The following is a 13,849-nucleotide window of genomic DNA, read 5'->3' on the forward strand; positions in this document are numbered from 1 at the left end:
AGGTCACATGACACAGTCCCTTTACTCCAGCTGGGCTCCTGATGTCACTTCTCTCAAGGATTCTCCAACTGAAACAGCATGTTGAATGTGAAACACGGCCAGCAGGGGGCGCTAGTGTCCTGTGTCCACAGGCTCTGGGTCGTCCACATCCTGCTGTGGAAGGATGTCAGGAACACACAGGAGAGAAATGGGCGTGGAGATGAGAAGTATGATGTACATCCACCATCAAGCAGTAGCAGAGAGGTGGAATGTCATATTTCAGGATTGTGCCGATGTAGTTTATTTCCTGGTCTCTCAAAACCCAGTCCTCACTGACTTACCTCTCAGAAAGCAGGAAACAAAGTTTAGTGTTGTCACACCTGTGTCTGTAATAATCTTCACCAAGCAGCACTGAGTTGAACCCAGTGCCGGTCCAACCACATTTGGTGCCCAAGGCAAGGTTTACCTACACCGCCCCAAGACCCTGAGACTCGACGCTCTGCTCACACTGAGAGGAGAGAGACAAACTGCTACAGGAGGAATACTATCATCAACAGAGACCGCACTGCTGACTGAGAGCGCACTGCTGACTGTATAAGTGAGTTTACTAAATACAACTCAAAAGTAATCTCCACACTACGTTCTACGGGAGGGTGTGACTGGGTGAGTAAATGGCGTCCAGCTTGTTTTGCCCCGAAGAGGATCTCTCCTGTCCTGTGTGTCGTGACATCTTTACAGACCCTGTCCTCCTGCGATGTAGCCACAGCTTCTGTAAAGCCTGTCTGCAGGAATACTGGAAACACAAAGAATCACTGGAATGTCCAGTCTGTAGGAGAAGATCTTCTAAACTAGAGTCACCATGTAACCTGGTCCTGAAGAACCTGTGTGAGTCCTTCTTACAGGAGAGAGGTCAGAGAGCTTCAGCAGGGTCTGAGGTGCTGTGCAGTCTGCACAGGGAGAAACTCAAGCTCTACTGTCTGCAGGATAAACAAATAGTGTGTTTGGTGTGTCAGAACAGACAACACAAAAACCATGACTGCAGACCCATAGATGAAGCTGCACAGGATCACAAGGTATGATGACTTAGTACTAGAACATATATTGTATGTTGGTATCAGAATACTGTATACAGTAAATAATGTATATATGTTTTGTTTACTGTATGTGATGTATGACGTTCCATAATTATATCACAACTTCCTGGCTGTTCTTCAAGTTTTTTGTCAGAGAGACATGTCTCAGAAATAGCTGGTCAAATGAGAGGATATCAACTTTCCTTCAAACGTTTTGTTTCATTCCAGGAGGAACTCCAGTCTGCTCTGAAGTCCTTAAAGATGAAGCTGGAGGTCTTTTATGAAGTGAAAAAAAACTGTGATCAAACAGCAGGACACATTAAGGTATATATGTGGGTTGATAGTATTTCACTATCTAAAACATAATGTATTATTTATTTCTGATAAAGATTGTGATTTTTAGTAGGACAGGGGTGTGGTGAGAGGGGGGGCGAAGGGGGTGGATTCAGTGGAAAGAGGCCTCAGCCAACTATCACTTTCGACGTCATACTGTGAACATGCAAATCACTGTTGACGGCTCACTGTGAACATGCAAATCACTGTTGACGGCTCACTGTGAACATGCAAATCACTGTTGACGGCTCACTGTGAACATGCAAATCACTGTTGACGGCTCACTGTGAACATGCAAATCACTGTTGACGGCTCACTGTGAACATGCAAATCACTGTTGACGGCTCACTGTGAACATGCAAATCACTGTTGACGGCTCACTGTGAACATGCAAATCACTGTTGACGGCTCACTGTGAACATGCAAATCACTGTTGACGGCTCACTGTGAACATGCAAATCACTGTTGACGGCTCACTGTGAACATGCAAATCACTGTTGACGGCTCACTGTGAACATGCAAATCACTGTTGACGGCTCACTGTGAACATGCAAATCACTGTTGACGGCTCACTGTGAACATGCAAATCACTGTTGACGGCTCACTGTGAACATGCAAATCACTGTTGACGGCTCACTGTGAACATGCAAATCACTGTTGACGGCTCACTGTGAACATGCAAATCACTGTTGACGGCTTGACTGGGATATGTTCTGTCCTGCCTCCAATAGTAGGGAGTCAGATGGCTAAGCGGTTAGGGAATCGGACTAGTAATGAAGGTTGCCAGATTGATTCCCGGCCATGGCAAATGACGTTGTGTCCTTGGGCAAGGCACTTCACCCTACTTGCCTCGGGATGAATGTCCCTGTACTTACTGTAAGTCGCTCTGGATAAGAGTGTCTGCTGAATGACTAAATGTAAATGTAAATAGTCTGGATGAGCTCACGGAGGCTGTGACCTCGTGTATCAGCTTCTGTGAGGACTGCTGTATACCAACACACACCAGGGTGAGCTACAACAACGACAAACCCTGGTTTTCAGCAAAACTCAGAAGGCTGAGGCTGGAGAAAGAGGCCGCGTTCAGGAGTGGGGACAAGGGCAGGTTCAAGGAGTCAAAGAACAGGTTTAGCAAGGCGGTGAGAGAGGCTAAACGACTGTACTCAGAGAGACTCGAACATCAATTCTCTGCTAATGACTCTGCTTCCGTCTGAGTGCACTGACCAGCTGTCTCCAGTGTTCACCTACATCTTTAACACCTCCCTGGAGACATGCCATGTGCCAGCCTGTCTCAAGTCCTCCACCATCATCCCTGTGCCCAAAAAGCCCAGGCCAACAGGACTTAATGACTACAGACCCATCGCCCAGACCTCTGTGGTAATGAAGTCTTTCGAGCGCTTGGTGTTGGCACACCTTAAATCCATCACATCCATTTTAGCAGCTCTTTGAATCACTAAAATGTAGGGCTTTAAAGGTGACCCTTTAATGATGACCCTTACATAATTTAACCTAAAAGACCTTTCCAAAAATGGGTTTGGTGTTGTTGCACGACAAAGTCTTTTTAACATCCAAACCTGCCATTGCAGTGAGGTTTCTTTCCAAGTACAGATTCCAAGACCATTCATTATCTAAATAGACTACATCAGTGGTCAAAGTCAACAATAAATTTGGTAGCGCACAGGCACAAACAATATTAGGGTACAGACCCACTTCTGCATTTGTTTATTCACAAACTTAAAAGATGATAATTTGCTCTGCATAAGACATGGACTAAACAGACCTCGCTATCAGATTAGGGTTAGGGGTTTGTTGTCCTTGGGGTACATGTTCGTGGCTTGGCCTGTCGAATATTTTGGACAAAATATCTCAAAAATATTGAGTTATAGGCTACAGAGTTAAATCAGAATAAATCAATACAAATCTGGATAATTTATCACCCTAGTTGCCCACTCCAAAGATATCTGCCAGCCCGCCCTTCCAGAGCAGGCATGAACCGAGCCTAAGTTGCCTGTGTGTTTTATCTTTTTTCTTATTTTTATTTACAATAATGCTGCTTGGTGTTGGTGGCAAATTATAATTGATGTTTGTTATTTGAAGGTGTTTGCATACGCATTAGTTTGAGACTGGGTTGTCTCAGCCTCCATGGTGTGTAGATTTGACCAGTGAGTCACCAGGGCACTCTGTATATCACTGTTTTAACATTAAGAACTCTGGTCCGCTAAACCCTGTATGAACCTCTATGTCTGCAGATCCAGACCCAGCACACAGAGTGGCAGATTAAGGAGGAGTTTCAGAAGCTTCACCAGTTTCTACAAGAGGAAGAGGAGGCCAGGATAGCTGTACTGAGGGAGGAGGAGAAGCAGAAGAGTCAGGTGATGAAGGAGGAGATTGAGGGGCTGAGCACAGAGATATTAACACTTTCACACACAATCAGAGCCATAGAGGAGGAGCTGAGAGCTGAAGACATCTCATTCCTGCAGGTCAGGACTGATCTCTCTAAATTCATATGGAATGGTTGGCTGGGTGTGTTTATGAGTGTCTAACTTCATCTTCTGTATCTCCAAAGAACTACAAGGACACAGTGAAAAGGTAAGTGACCTGCCTCCTGTCTCTCTCTTGTCTGTGGTTGTGAACCCAACCCCACAGCAGCTCTGACTCCAGAATGTTCTTCCAGAGCCCAGTCCACTCTGCCAGATCCACAGCTGGTCTCAGGAGTGCTGATAGACTTGGCCAAACACCTGGGCAACCTGACCTTCAGAGTCTGGGAGAAGATGCAGGACGTTGTCACATACAGTGAGTATTAGATCATGTAGGAATATTCAATACAGTACTTACAGTATTCTGCATTACTGATCATGATCTGTCTTATCATGGTCATATCTGTGCATAGACCATCCTTAACACTACAGTACAGGCTACATACTGTAAATGACCAATGTTTCTTAATCAAATAAACTGCTCTACCACATATATGTTATATACAACATGATCATAACATGTAGAAACCCCCTGACATCCACATACATGCTATGTAATCATTACTGGGTTTGTCATGGTGTCACCTCCTGGTGGGTGAGGGTGTAAACATCAAACACTGCATCAACACAAACCTGATCTCTCTCCTCAGCTCCTGTGACTCTGGACCCCAACACTGCCCACCCAGACCTCATCCTGTCTCAGGATCTGACCAGTGTGAGATGGAGTTATGAGGGACAACAGCTTCCTGACAATCCAGTGAGGTTTGATAATGTTGGATTGGTCCTGGGTTCTGAGGGCTTTAACTCAGGGACACACAGCTGGGATGTTGAGGTGGGAGACAGTAAATGCTGGCTCCTGGGTGTGTTAGCAGAGTCTGTCCAGAGGAAGGGAGACATAGAGGATGGATACTGGGGAATCTGGTTAAACAATGGTACATACATAGCACACTCCTCCTTAGAGGCAGGAACTGCTCTCACAGTGAGACAGAACCCCCAGAGGATCAGAGTGCAGCTGGACTGGAACAGAGGAAAGCTGTCATTCTCTGACCCTGATAGAAACGCACACCTGCACACATTCACACACACCTTCACTGAGCGAGTCTTTCCATACATTGGTACTAACTGCACTCTCCAGTCTATGAGGATCTTACCAGTGAAGGCTTCTGTAACAGTATAACAGCACAGTCATTGTAGATGGTACCACCTCTCTCTGTAACAGTAGAACAGCACTGTCATTAGAGATGGTACCACCTCTCTCTGTAACAGTAGAACAGCATTGTCATTAGAGATGGTACCACCTCTCTCTGTAACAGTAGAACAGCACAGTCATTAGAGATGGTACCACCTCTCTCTGTAACAGTAGAACAGCACAGTCATTAGAGATGGTACCACCTCTCTCTGTAACAGTAGAACAGCATTGTCATTAGAGATGGTACCACCTCTCTCTGTAACAGTAGAACAGCATATTGGGTGTTTACAACCTTCCTGTCATGAAGACCACCAGCCTCTAACATGAACATCCAGGTGCACAGAACAAAGATCAACATGAGAATCAGACGTATGAGTGAATTATAGGTAGCGTTGTGTTCTTAATACATTATCTGAAGTAATTTTGCTTTGTGGTAAAAATCTAATGCTTGTACATTTAAATTTGTGTAATTTTTTAATTTTCTAATTTTCTAAATCAAATGCTTAGTCGGCTCAGAATCAGAATCCAGTTCACACAAAGAAGGCAATTGACCGTTCCCCAAGCCACGCCCCCTTAGTTATTGTTGCTACGTCCGACACAATTCCCGGAACTGTCAACCCAAAAGCCATGGCGAGTACGAGGATAAGCGCTACAGCTGTCAGTGTGAGTGAGGATTTTTTGAGTAATACCTCTCTGACGAGGGCCGTTCTAGGGAGGAGTTTTTTCCTTTGGATGGTTGGTGCAGAACAAACAACATAGTAACTTTCTGTATTACTCTATTTGTGTACATTTGAACATGAATCTTGACTTTATTCAGCTATAATGTCTTTGTTTCTAATAAAATATTATGACCTGTAACATGATGTGTTGCAGTGTGGTTCATCTCTCCTGCGCTTCAGTTTAATTCATGTAATTCTCTACTCCACCAGTAGTGCACATGCAGCACAGCAGATTCTTCCTCCAGTAAACTCTCTAACCTCATCGAACCAGTTTAGAGACAGTACATATCTCCTCTGTTTATCAAACATCACATTCAAAACTCTTAAAAGTGGGCATTTTTACACAATTTTATTTCAATAAAGCAAATCACAACAACAGAAATCAGCGGTATAAAAAAATGACTTGTTGACATGTGGAGATGGGGAGGGTGGAGACAGGAGAGGAGCTTGGTCCTAAAACAGCTGACCTGTCCTCCCAGACTCCACTGGAGGACCAGGGGGGGAGGGGGTCTGGGGGAGGGAGATCTGGTAGAAGCGCCAGGGTGGAGCTAGCAGCTCTCTGTAGCAGGTGTTTAGGGTAGGGTGGAGCTATCAGGTCTCTGTAGGTGTTTAGCTTTAGCTTGGTAGTACAGCTGCAGACAGGTCCCAGGATGGTGAGCAGGGTGTGTGTGTGTTAGAGAGAGAGAGAGAGAGAGAGAGAGAGAGAGAGAGAGGGTGTGTGTTAGAGAGAGAGAGAGAGAGAGAGAGAGAGAGAGAGAGAGAGAGGGTGTGTTTGTGTGTGTGAGAGTGAAAGTGGGAGGATGGAGGCAGTCTAAGCCTCTCTACATTCATCTGTAACAGACAGGAAGAGACAGTGAGTAGAAGTTTGGATCTCAACTTGACTCGAGCCAGGTGCATCACCACGACAACACACCTCTATCTGTCAGTGTGTGCAGTGTGTGTGTATGTGTGTGTATGTGTGTTTGTCAGGGACTGCAGTCTCACCGTTCTTTGGCAGCATGGCGATGTTGCTAGGCAGGATTCCCGTATCCTCGGAGAACTGTCGGAACCTCTCCTGAAGGGCAGCGCTCACCTCAGGACTGCGACCTGCAACCGCAACATGACCACAATGTGACCACAATGTGACCACGACATGACCACGACATGACCGCAACATGACCACAACGTGACCACAACGTGACCACAACATGACCACGATTTGACCACGACGTGACCACGACATGACCACGACGTGACCACGACGTGACCACGACATGACCACGACGTGACCACGACGTGACCACAACGTGACCACAACGTGACCACAACGTGACCACAACATGACCACAACGTGACCACAACATGACCACAACATGACCACAACACCACTGTGTTACATCACACCATGACCACATGGCCCCCCCTCAGCAAGGCCCCGCCCACCCTCAGCCAGGCCCCACCCCCCCAACCAGGCCCTGCCCCCCCTCAACAGGCCCCACCCCCCTCAGCAAGGCCCCGCCCCCCGTCAGCAAGGCCCCGCCCACCCTCAGCCAGGCCCCCCCCCCCCCCCCCTCAGCAGGCCCCAGAGCTCCTCTGTGGAGGAGGATCTCTTACTGTAGAGCTTGTTGAGGACCTCCGACACTCCCTCCTTGGTCTTGATGGTGTGGACCAGAGCATAGTCATCAGACTGGACATCCACCACACGCATGTCATTCTCATTGTTCCAACCTGGAGGAGGGAAAGAGAGGATGGGGAGTTGAACTGAGGTAGGTGCGTGTGTGTGTGCGTGCGTGCGTGTGTGTGTGTGAACTCACGCTGGCTGACAAAGGTGAAGCGTCCAGGGGTGTCAGTCTTCTTGGCCAGGTGAGTCATTCTCCAGCAGCTACCGTCTTCCCTGAGAGAGAGAGAGAGAGAGAGAGAGAGAGAGAGAGAGAGAGAGAGAGAGAGGGAGAGGGAGAGGGAGAGGGAGAGGGAGAGGGAGAGGGAGAGGGAGAGGGAGAGGGAGAGGGAGAGGGAGAGGGAGAGGGAGAGGGAGAGGGAGAGAGACATCAGCCCCAACATTCCAGTATGGATTGGGCTGTACCACAGACACACTTCCACACGGCACGCTCACTAACTCACTTCAGGTTGGCGTAGGACAGGTCCAGATCTCCGCCAGCTGTGGCCACCATGGTGGCAGTGCCCATCTTCATACCAGCCTTGTGGTTCACAAACCAGGCTGCGTTGGTGGCAAAGCCAACCAAGTACCACTTGCCAGCCATCTGAAACAGGGGAGAGAGGAAGGAGGGAGAGAGAGCGTGGAGAGAGAGAGAGAGAGAGAGAGAGAGAGAGAGAGAGAGAGAGAGAGAGAGAGAGAGAGAGAGAAGAGAGAGGAGGGAGGGTGAAGAGGGAGGGAGAGAGAGAAGACAGAGTAGGGAGGGTGAAGAGGGAGAGACAAAAGAATGAAGAAAAGGAAGGAGTGGTTGGACAGAGTGTTTAAACATGTTCACACTTACACACAACCCCATCAATGCACACCAACAAACCCAAACATCAACACACATACACATCACCTTGATGTTTCATTTTAAATGGAAAAACGTTCCCTGCCCCCTCCTCCTGGATCGTCATACAGGGAGAACCATGATTCTCTCATCTGTGTAACCCTTTTTCTCTTTCATCTCATTTCTTCCATAAACAGCTACAATAAAAACAATGTAAAGTCATAGTGCATTCCTCTCTCTCTGTTTCTATACCTCCATCGCTCATCTTTCAGTCTAATCTCTTCAACTTCTTCACACCCAAGTCTTTCCTACATGAGTCCTGCTTCCTACAGATAGCATATTATGCACTCTTTTCTCTCCCATTATCTCTCCAACTGGATGTACATCTCTTTCTATCTCCTTCTATCTTCGTCTCTATCTCTCTTTGTATCACTCAATCTCCCACCCTTCATCTCATCTCCTTCTTACCTTCTCCAGACTGAAGTCTTTGGTGGGTACGATTTCAGTGCAGACGGCTGCTCCACACAGCAGCGCTGCCAACACTGTCAACATCTCAGTCTTCATGGTTTCAGCTCTTCACGAGAGTGTGTGTGTGTGTGTAAAGAAGAGGTGGTGTACACCGAGAGGGAAACACGCTCTTTATATGCTGTAGGCTCCCCCCACCTACTCTCCCCCCACCTACTCTCCCCCCACCTACTCTCCCCCCACACACACATAACAACTGCTCCAAGGCACAGGTCCTCCCACATCTCCTCCCTGTCACCCCTCAGGCACACTAATCACTGTTACACAACTAGCACATGTGGTGCAGGGGGGCAGGGAGAGGAGGAACCAGGGGGCAGAGGGAGCCAGGGGGGTAGGAGTGGAACTGGGGGAGGGGGAGGACAGGAGGGGGACAGGGGGAGGGTGCCCAGCATGTCTTCTCTTTGTTTCCGTTACCCCACCCTAAGGTCACATCTGGATGTGAAGCTGCTGCTCTGATCAATGCTGCATCACATTCATCTATTTTATCTTATTTTCCTACTCCTTAGGTGAAAGAAAAACTTTAAATGGTGACATTACTGTCCCAATACTTGTTACGATACTTCAATTAAGGTATACAAAAATGTCTGAAAATATGTAGAAACGTCAGGTAATAAGACGTGATGTGATTTGAGTGAAGAATATTCTGTAAGCCTATACATACAATATAATGTGTTGTCTATCTCTTATGTCAGTGTATATAACAGCACTGTGTGTCAACAGGTTGGTTCGTGTTTAGAAGGTTATAGAGTTTATCCCGTGCATTCCACGAGAGCGAATCGGCTGCGGACTATATACTATCCGAGAGAAAGGCAATCTTGTCAGCAGCCTTGCGTAACCAACACTGGTTTAAGTGGGGGTAGGATTCTGCAGTTTTATAACAAAAAGTCCCTCAAAATAACATCTGGGATGTGTTAAGAGTCCCTTTCAACAAGTTCGCAGTTAACCATTCCCGCACATCTGGTGACAACACAAACACAATAGATGGGACTAGCCTCAATCTATACATATTATATTTACATTTTAGTAATCTATTTGTTTGAAAGGTGTACAAATTCAACAATGCCACATCGTCTTGTTAAACAATATGTTGATTCCAGTGCCAACTCTCACTTGGGTTGACCCACACATGACAAGATATTTTAGTTTAACACCTCAAACCATACTCAGTCTGTGGGTTCTTAAGCTTTCCTGAGATGCATCGCTCGCCTGGCGCCCCCACCTCCTAATCCTTTCCCTTGACAGTTCGTCTTTGCAAATAGCCAAAATAAAAAAACTTTTTGCTAAACACAGCGCACATTATGCTGTTAAAATGCACCTTTTCCATTACAATAAATGAATAACACAAGTTAAGTAATCGTTGTTTTTTTTATTGGCATATAGTGCCGTCCGCAGTCTGCCGGCTTGACCAGTACTCTTGGTTGGGAAGGACATGGAACACAACGTTTCCTCAACAGAACGGTACGCAGTCTGTAAGACAGTTGAAACAACCGGAATACAAAGTGTATAAAGTTATTAAACATTACTAAAATTTTTGTTTGTGAAATGTTAGCAAATGAGGTAGGCTAGATATTGACAACTAAAAGTTTCAACTAAATAAATAAATATCCAAGTTAAGTAACCCGTTTACAAAATGTGAGTCTATGTAACAAATCCTTACACAATGTAACCATGCTGGACACAAACGTGAGTTAGGAAGTGAAAAAGGGTTTGATTGGTCCTGCTGGTTCCCAAATAAACCAATCAGCGTATCTCTACCATCAGATAAGGCGGAGCAAATGAGCAAACAGATGCTTCTAACGTTGAATTAGGCTGGTGCTTTTGTAACCATTCTGATTTCGTAAACTAGCTAGTTCTTCAACTCAAGATTAGATACGTAGATTACGTGTTTTATCAGCAAAATGCCCATGAAACAACATGTTAAACATTTAAATTATGCTTAAATTATAATAAATTATTATTATATAAGCTTTATATAAACTTAACATAAAATATCTACTTACTAATCACGTGCACCTTTTCTACTGACTCACAGTGACCTGTTAAAGAAAGACACATTAATTCACCCTGTAAATCCTCAGGGTGTGCAGAATAAAGCTGTTGAACTGTCTGTGTTGTGGGCAGATGACAGCACGACTGTGCAGAGCAGACCCACTGTAGCTGGGATAGGGAGTCATTAAGTCGTAATCAAAGCCATGCTTCTTGGCCACATCCTGAAACTTATCCAATATGGCTTCTGATACTTTCTTAGTCCTGCCTGTGAAGAGGCACAACAACAACAACAACATCAGATTTACACAAATGACGCAAGACAAGAGTCCTGCAGTGTCAGAACGGCCTCCTGACTTGCTGTGCTTGTGTGCAGCAGCTTCCCTTAGACTCACTGTAGAATTTGAGGGTGACCTGCTCCTTCTTCTGGAGATGGAAGACGGCATAGGAGCTGTGGTCCGTGTCCACAACCACCACAGCCGTGTCCAGCAGAGGCCTTCCCCCTGTTGGACGAGAGCACAGCGCTGAGGGGGAGGAGCCTACTGAGGGGGAGGAGTCTACTGAGGGGGAGGAGCCTACTGAGGGGGAGGAGCCTAACGGACACCCAGGTAAACATGGCTGTTCTCACACATGCTGATCACTTATGTGTTAACCTATCTGTGAGTTTATCTAAGTACGTGTTTATGTGTGTATCTATGTGTGTGTTTCTCTGTCGCTCTGTGCTGAAGTGTCCAGGCTGCCGCTGGTAAATGAAAACATGAAGGTGGCGAGACTGGACATGAAATACAGAGTTTAGTTTAAACAAGCAGCCAATCAGGGTGCAGCTGTTGAGATGCTTGATGTTTGGCTGGCATACAGACATGATACACGCAGGGACTTTTATGGGTTGTTTTCAAAGAACCGAGTCTGTAAGGGGTGTGGGTGTGTGTGTGTGTGTGTGTGTGTGTGTGTGTGTGTGTGTGAGTGTGTGAGTGTGTGTGTACTCACCATTAAGTACAAAGTGCCCTGGAGTGGGGGTGAGAGTGTAGGCTTGCAACACCTCCCAGCACTGATGATTACTTAGATAAGAAGGATGAAGAGGAGGAGGATGAAGAGGAGGAACAGAAGGATGAAGAGGAGGGAGGGAGATAACAGAGAGATGGAGGGAGGAGGTCAGTGTGACTTGTTAAATCTCGTCTTGTGAGCTCACACATTCCTTCAGTGAGGAGCAGCCGTGCCTGGTTCAGACACGCTCTCATCACGCTCCAGCTCTGCACCCCTGCCCTGCCTCAGCAGGGAACGTGACCCCTGCCTCAGCAGGTCCCTGCCTCAGCAGGGAATCTGCAAGCCAAGTGGAACCCAAGCCAACAGCTTCCCTGCTCTGCTGCATGGATGACCCGAGGAACCCTCAAGACTCAACAGATCCAAAGATGTTTGTCTCTCAGCCAAAGAATGACTGAGCTTAAACCTTCACGCACACTCAGACTTCTAGGAATATGTTGAGTCACAAAGTCAAGTCTCATTACTCATTACGGCAGTAATTTCCACTGAACAACAAGAACAAGTCTCTTCCTGTTATGGAGCCCCAGGCGGGAGCATGAGAGGAGTAACGGAGAAACAAGAGAAAGAGTCAACAGATTGTTGCATCAAACAAGAGAAAATATTTGCGAAAGACAGAGAGACAGAAAGAAAGATAGAGAGAGACAAACACACAAAGAGAAAGAGCGATTTTGACTGAAATGAAATATATAGTGCCCTCTGCTGGTAAGTTTTAGAACTAGATCGTGTCATTGGGCACAATAGTGGAGCATGTTGTTGCAGATGAAGAAGTTGTAGGTTCAAATCCTCCCTGTCGCTTTGGATCAAAAGTATCTGCTAAATGATTACATAACAATAATTACATTACTCATAATATAGTCACAAATACTGCAAGTGTGTGTGCGTATGTATGTGTGCATGCATGCGTGTCCATATTTGACTGTGTGTGTGTGTGTGTGTGTGTGTGTACTCACTGACGCGTCATGGTGCTGACAGACAGGGGCTGTTTGGGCTTGGAGGGCGGGGTCAGGGTCAACACTACAGCTTCCACGCTGGACCCGTGGGTCATCAGGTAGGAACACTTGGACGCCACGCTAGACAGGTACCACGTCCCCGCCATCTGCAACACAGAACGCGCAGGAGAACCTGACCAGGTGTTTCACCAGCCTGTCTGTACCTGTCTGTCTGTAGCTATCTGTAACTGTCTGTCTGTAGCTGTTTGTCTGAACCTGTCTGTAGCTGTCTGTCTGAACCTGTCTGTCTGCTATTTTATCCTCACATTCTATTATTTCATCTACAATAAAACATGTATAAAAGAAAAAAAAACATTTCCAAAATATATATTCTAGGTTTTGCATCCAAGCACACACAAGTAGTGACAAGGTACAAAGACCACACACACACACATACCTGGTCTATGTCTACGTTCTGGGCCGCTGCGATCTCAGAGGTGGTGGTGGGGTCTTTTTTCTTTTTGGGTCTTTCCTTTTTGGGCCTGCTCTTTGCCCCTCCAGTACCCTGTGCCAGGGTCTCCGTGAGACATAAACACACCAGCAGGCCCAACACTAGCCCCCTCCGTGCCCAAACCATGCTCACTCTCACAGACGTCTCCTGCAGTGCTCAACTTTGCTGCTTCCAACCTCTCCTGCTGCTGTCTGTGTGTTCTCTCTCTGTCTGTCTGAGGCACACTCTGATACACTATCCCATGGTCGAACACACACACACCCAAACACACTCACAAACACACACCACAAACCCAAAGACGTACACACACACACAGGGTTGTGACCTATCAGTTGCTCATTAACCTGGGTGAGGGATGGGCCTTCCAGTCAGTATTGATCCTCCAGAGAGGGGGGCGGTATTGTTGACACAGTGATTTTTTTTTCATTATGTGAAAACTCAAACTTCTTTACAATCTTTCTACCCTTTGACCCCCAATTAAACACAGTAAATAACAATAAATACAAAAAATATTTTTTGATTGTTTTATTTATTGACAAAATGGCCTTTATTTTGAAGTGCGCAGAGAGGAGGGAAGTGTGAGCCGTGTCTCCCAGCAGCAGACAGCTCCTGCTCTGCTGGTCAGCAG

At 46.4% G+C, this 13,849-nt stretch overlaps 3 protein-coding genes across 4 annotated transcripts; 1 reads left to right on the forward strand and 2 right to left on the reverse strand.

Annotated features, from left to right (window-relative positions):
* The first annotated feature begins 236 nt into the window (after nt 1–236).
* On the forward strand, nt 237–6,431 carry LOC124469959 (E3 ubiquitin-protein ligase TRIM35-like). Its single transcript, XM_047023560.1, has 6 exons — nt 237–1,052; nt 1,281–1,376; nt 3,632–3,862; nt 3,949–3,971; nt 4,057–4,175; nt 4,510–6,431. The coding sequence occupies exons 1-6, from the start codon at nt 651–653 to the stop codon at nt 5,034–5,036; spliced, it is 1,398 nt and encodes a 465-aa protein (XP_046879516.1). The 5' UTR covers nt 237–650; the 3' UTR covers nt 5,037–6,431.
* ptgdsb.1 (prostaglandin D2 synthase b, tandem duplicate 1) lies at nt 6,102–8,864 on the reverse strand. The gene is made up of 6 exons (XM_047023598.1): nt 8,698–8,864; nt 7,868–8,007; nt 7,561–7,640; nt 7,361–7,474; nt 6,752–6,853; nt 6,102–6,598 (listed from the first exon to the last, which is right to left on the reverse strand). The coding sequence occupies exons 1-6, from the start codon at nt 8,791–8,793 to the stop codon at nt 6,579–6,581; spliced, it is 552 nt and encodes a 183-aa protein (XP_046879554.1). The 5' UTR covers nt 8,794–8,864; the 3' UTR covers nt 6,102–6,578.
* A 1,236-nt stretch (nt 8,865–10,100) lies between these two features.
* On the reverse strand, nt 10,101–13,471 carry c8g (complement component 8, gamma polypeptide). Of its 2 annotated transcripts, XM_047023588.1 has the most exons (7): nt 13,168–13,471; nt 12,732–12,877; nt 11,728–11,798; nt 11,136–11,243; nt 10,907–11,008; nt 10,755–10,790; nt 10,101–10,221 (listed from the first exon to the last, which is right to left on the reverse strand). In XM_047023588.1, the coding sequence occupies exons 1-7, from the start codon at nt 13,345–13,347 to the stop codon at nt 10,202–10,204; spliced, it is 663 nt and encodes a 220-aa protein (XP_046879544.1). In that variant the 5' UTR covers nt 13,348–13,471; the 3' UTR covers nt 10,101–10,201. The 2 variants fall into 2 exon arrangements, 1 of the variants encoding a protein (XP_046879544.1); XR_006956351.1 differs by having other exon boundaries at nt 10,126–10,221; nt 10,755–11,008.
* Nucleotides 13,472–13,849: the final 378 nt, after the last annotated feature.

Source organism: Hypomesus transpacificus, chromosome 8 (assembly GCF_021917145.1).
Source record: "Hypomesus transpacificus isolate Combined female chromosome 8, fHypTra1, whole genome shotgun sequence".
NCBI lineage: Eukaryota > Metazoa > Chordata > Actinopteri > Osmeriformes > Osmeridae > Hypomesus > Hypomesus transpacificus.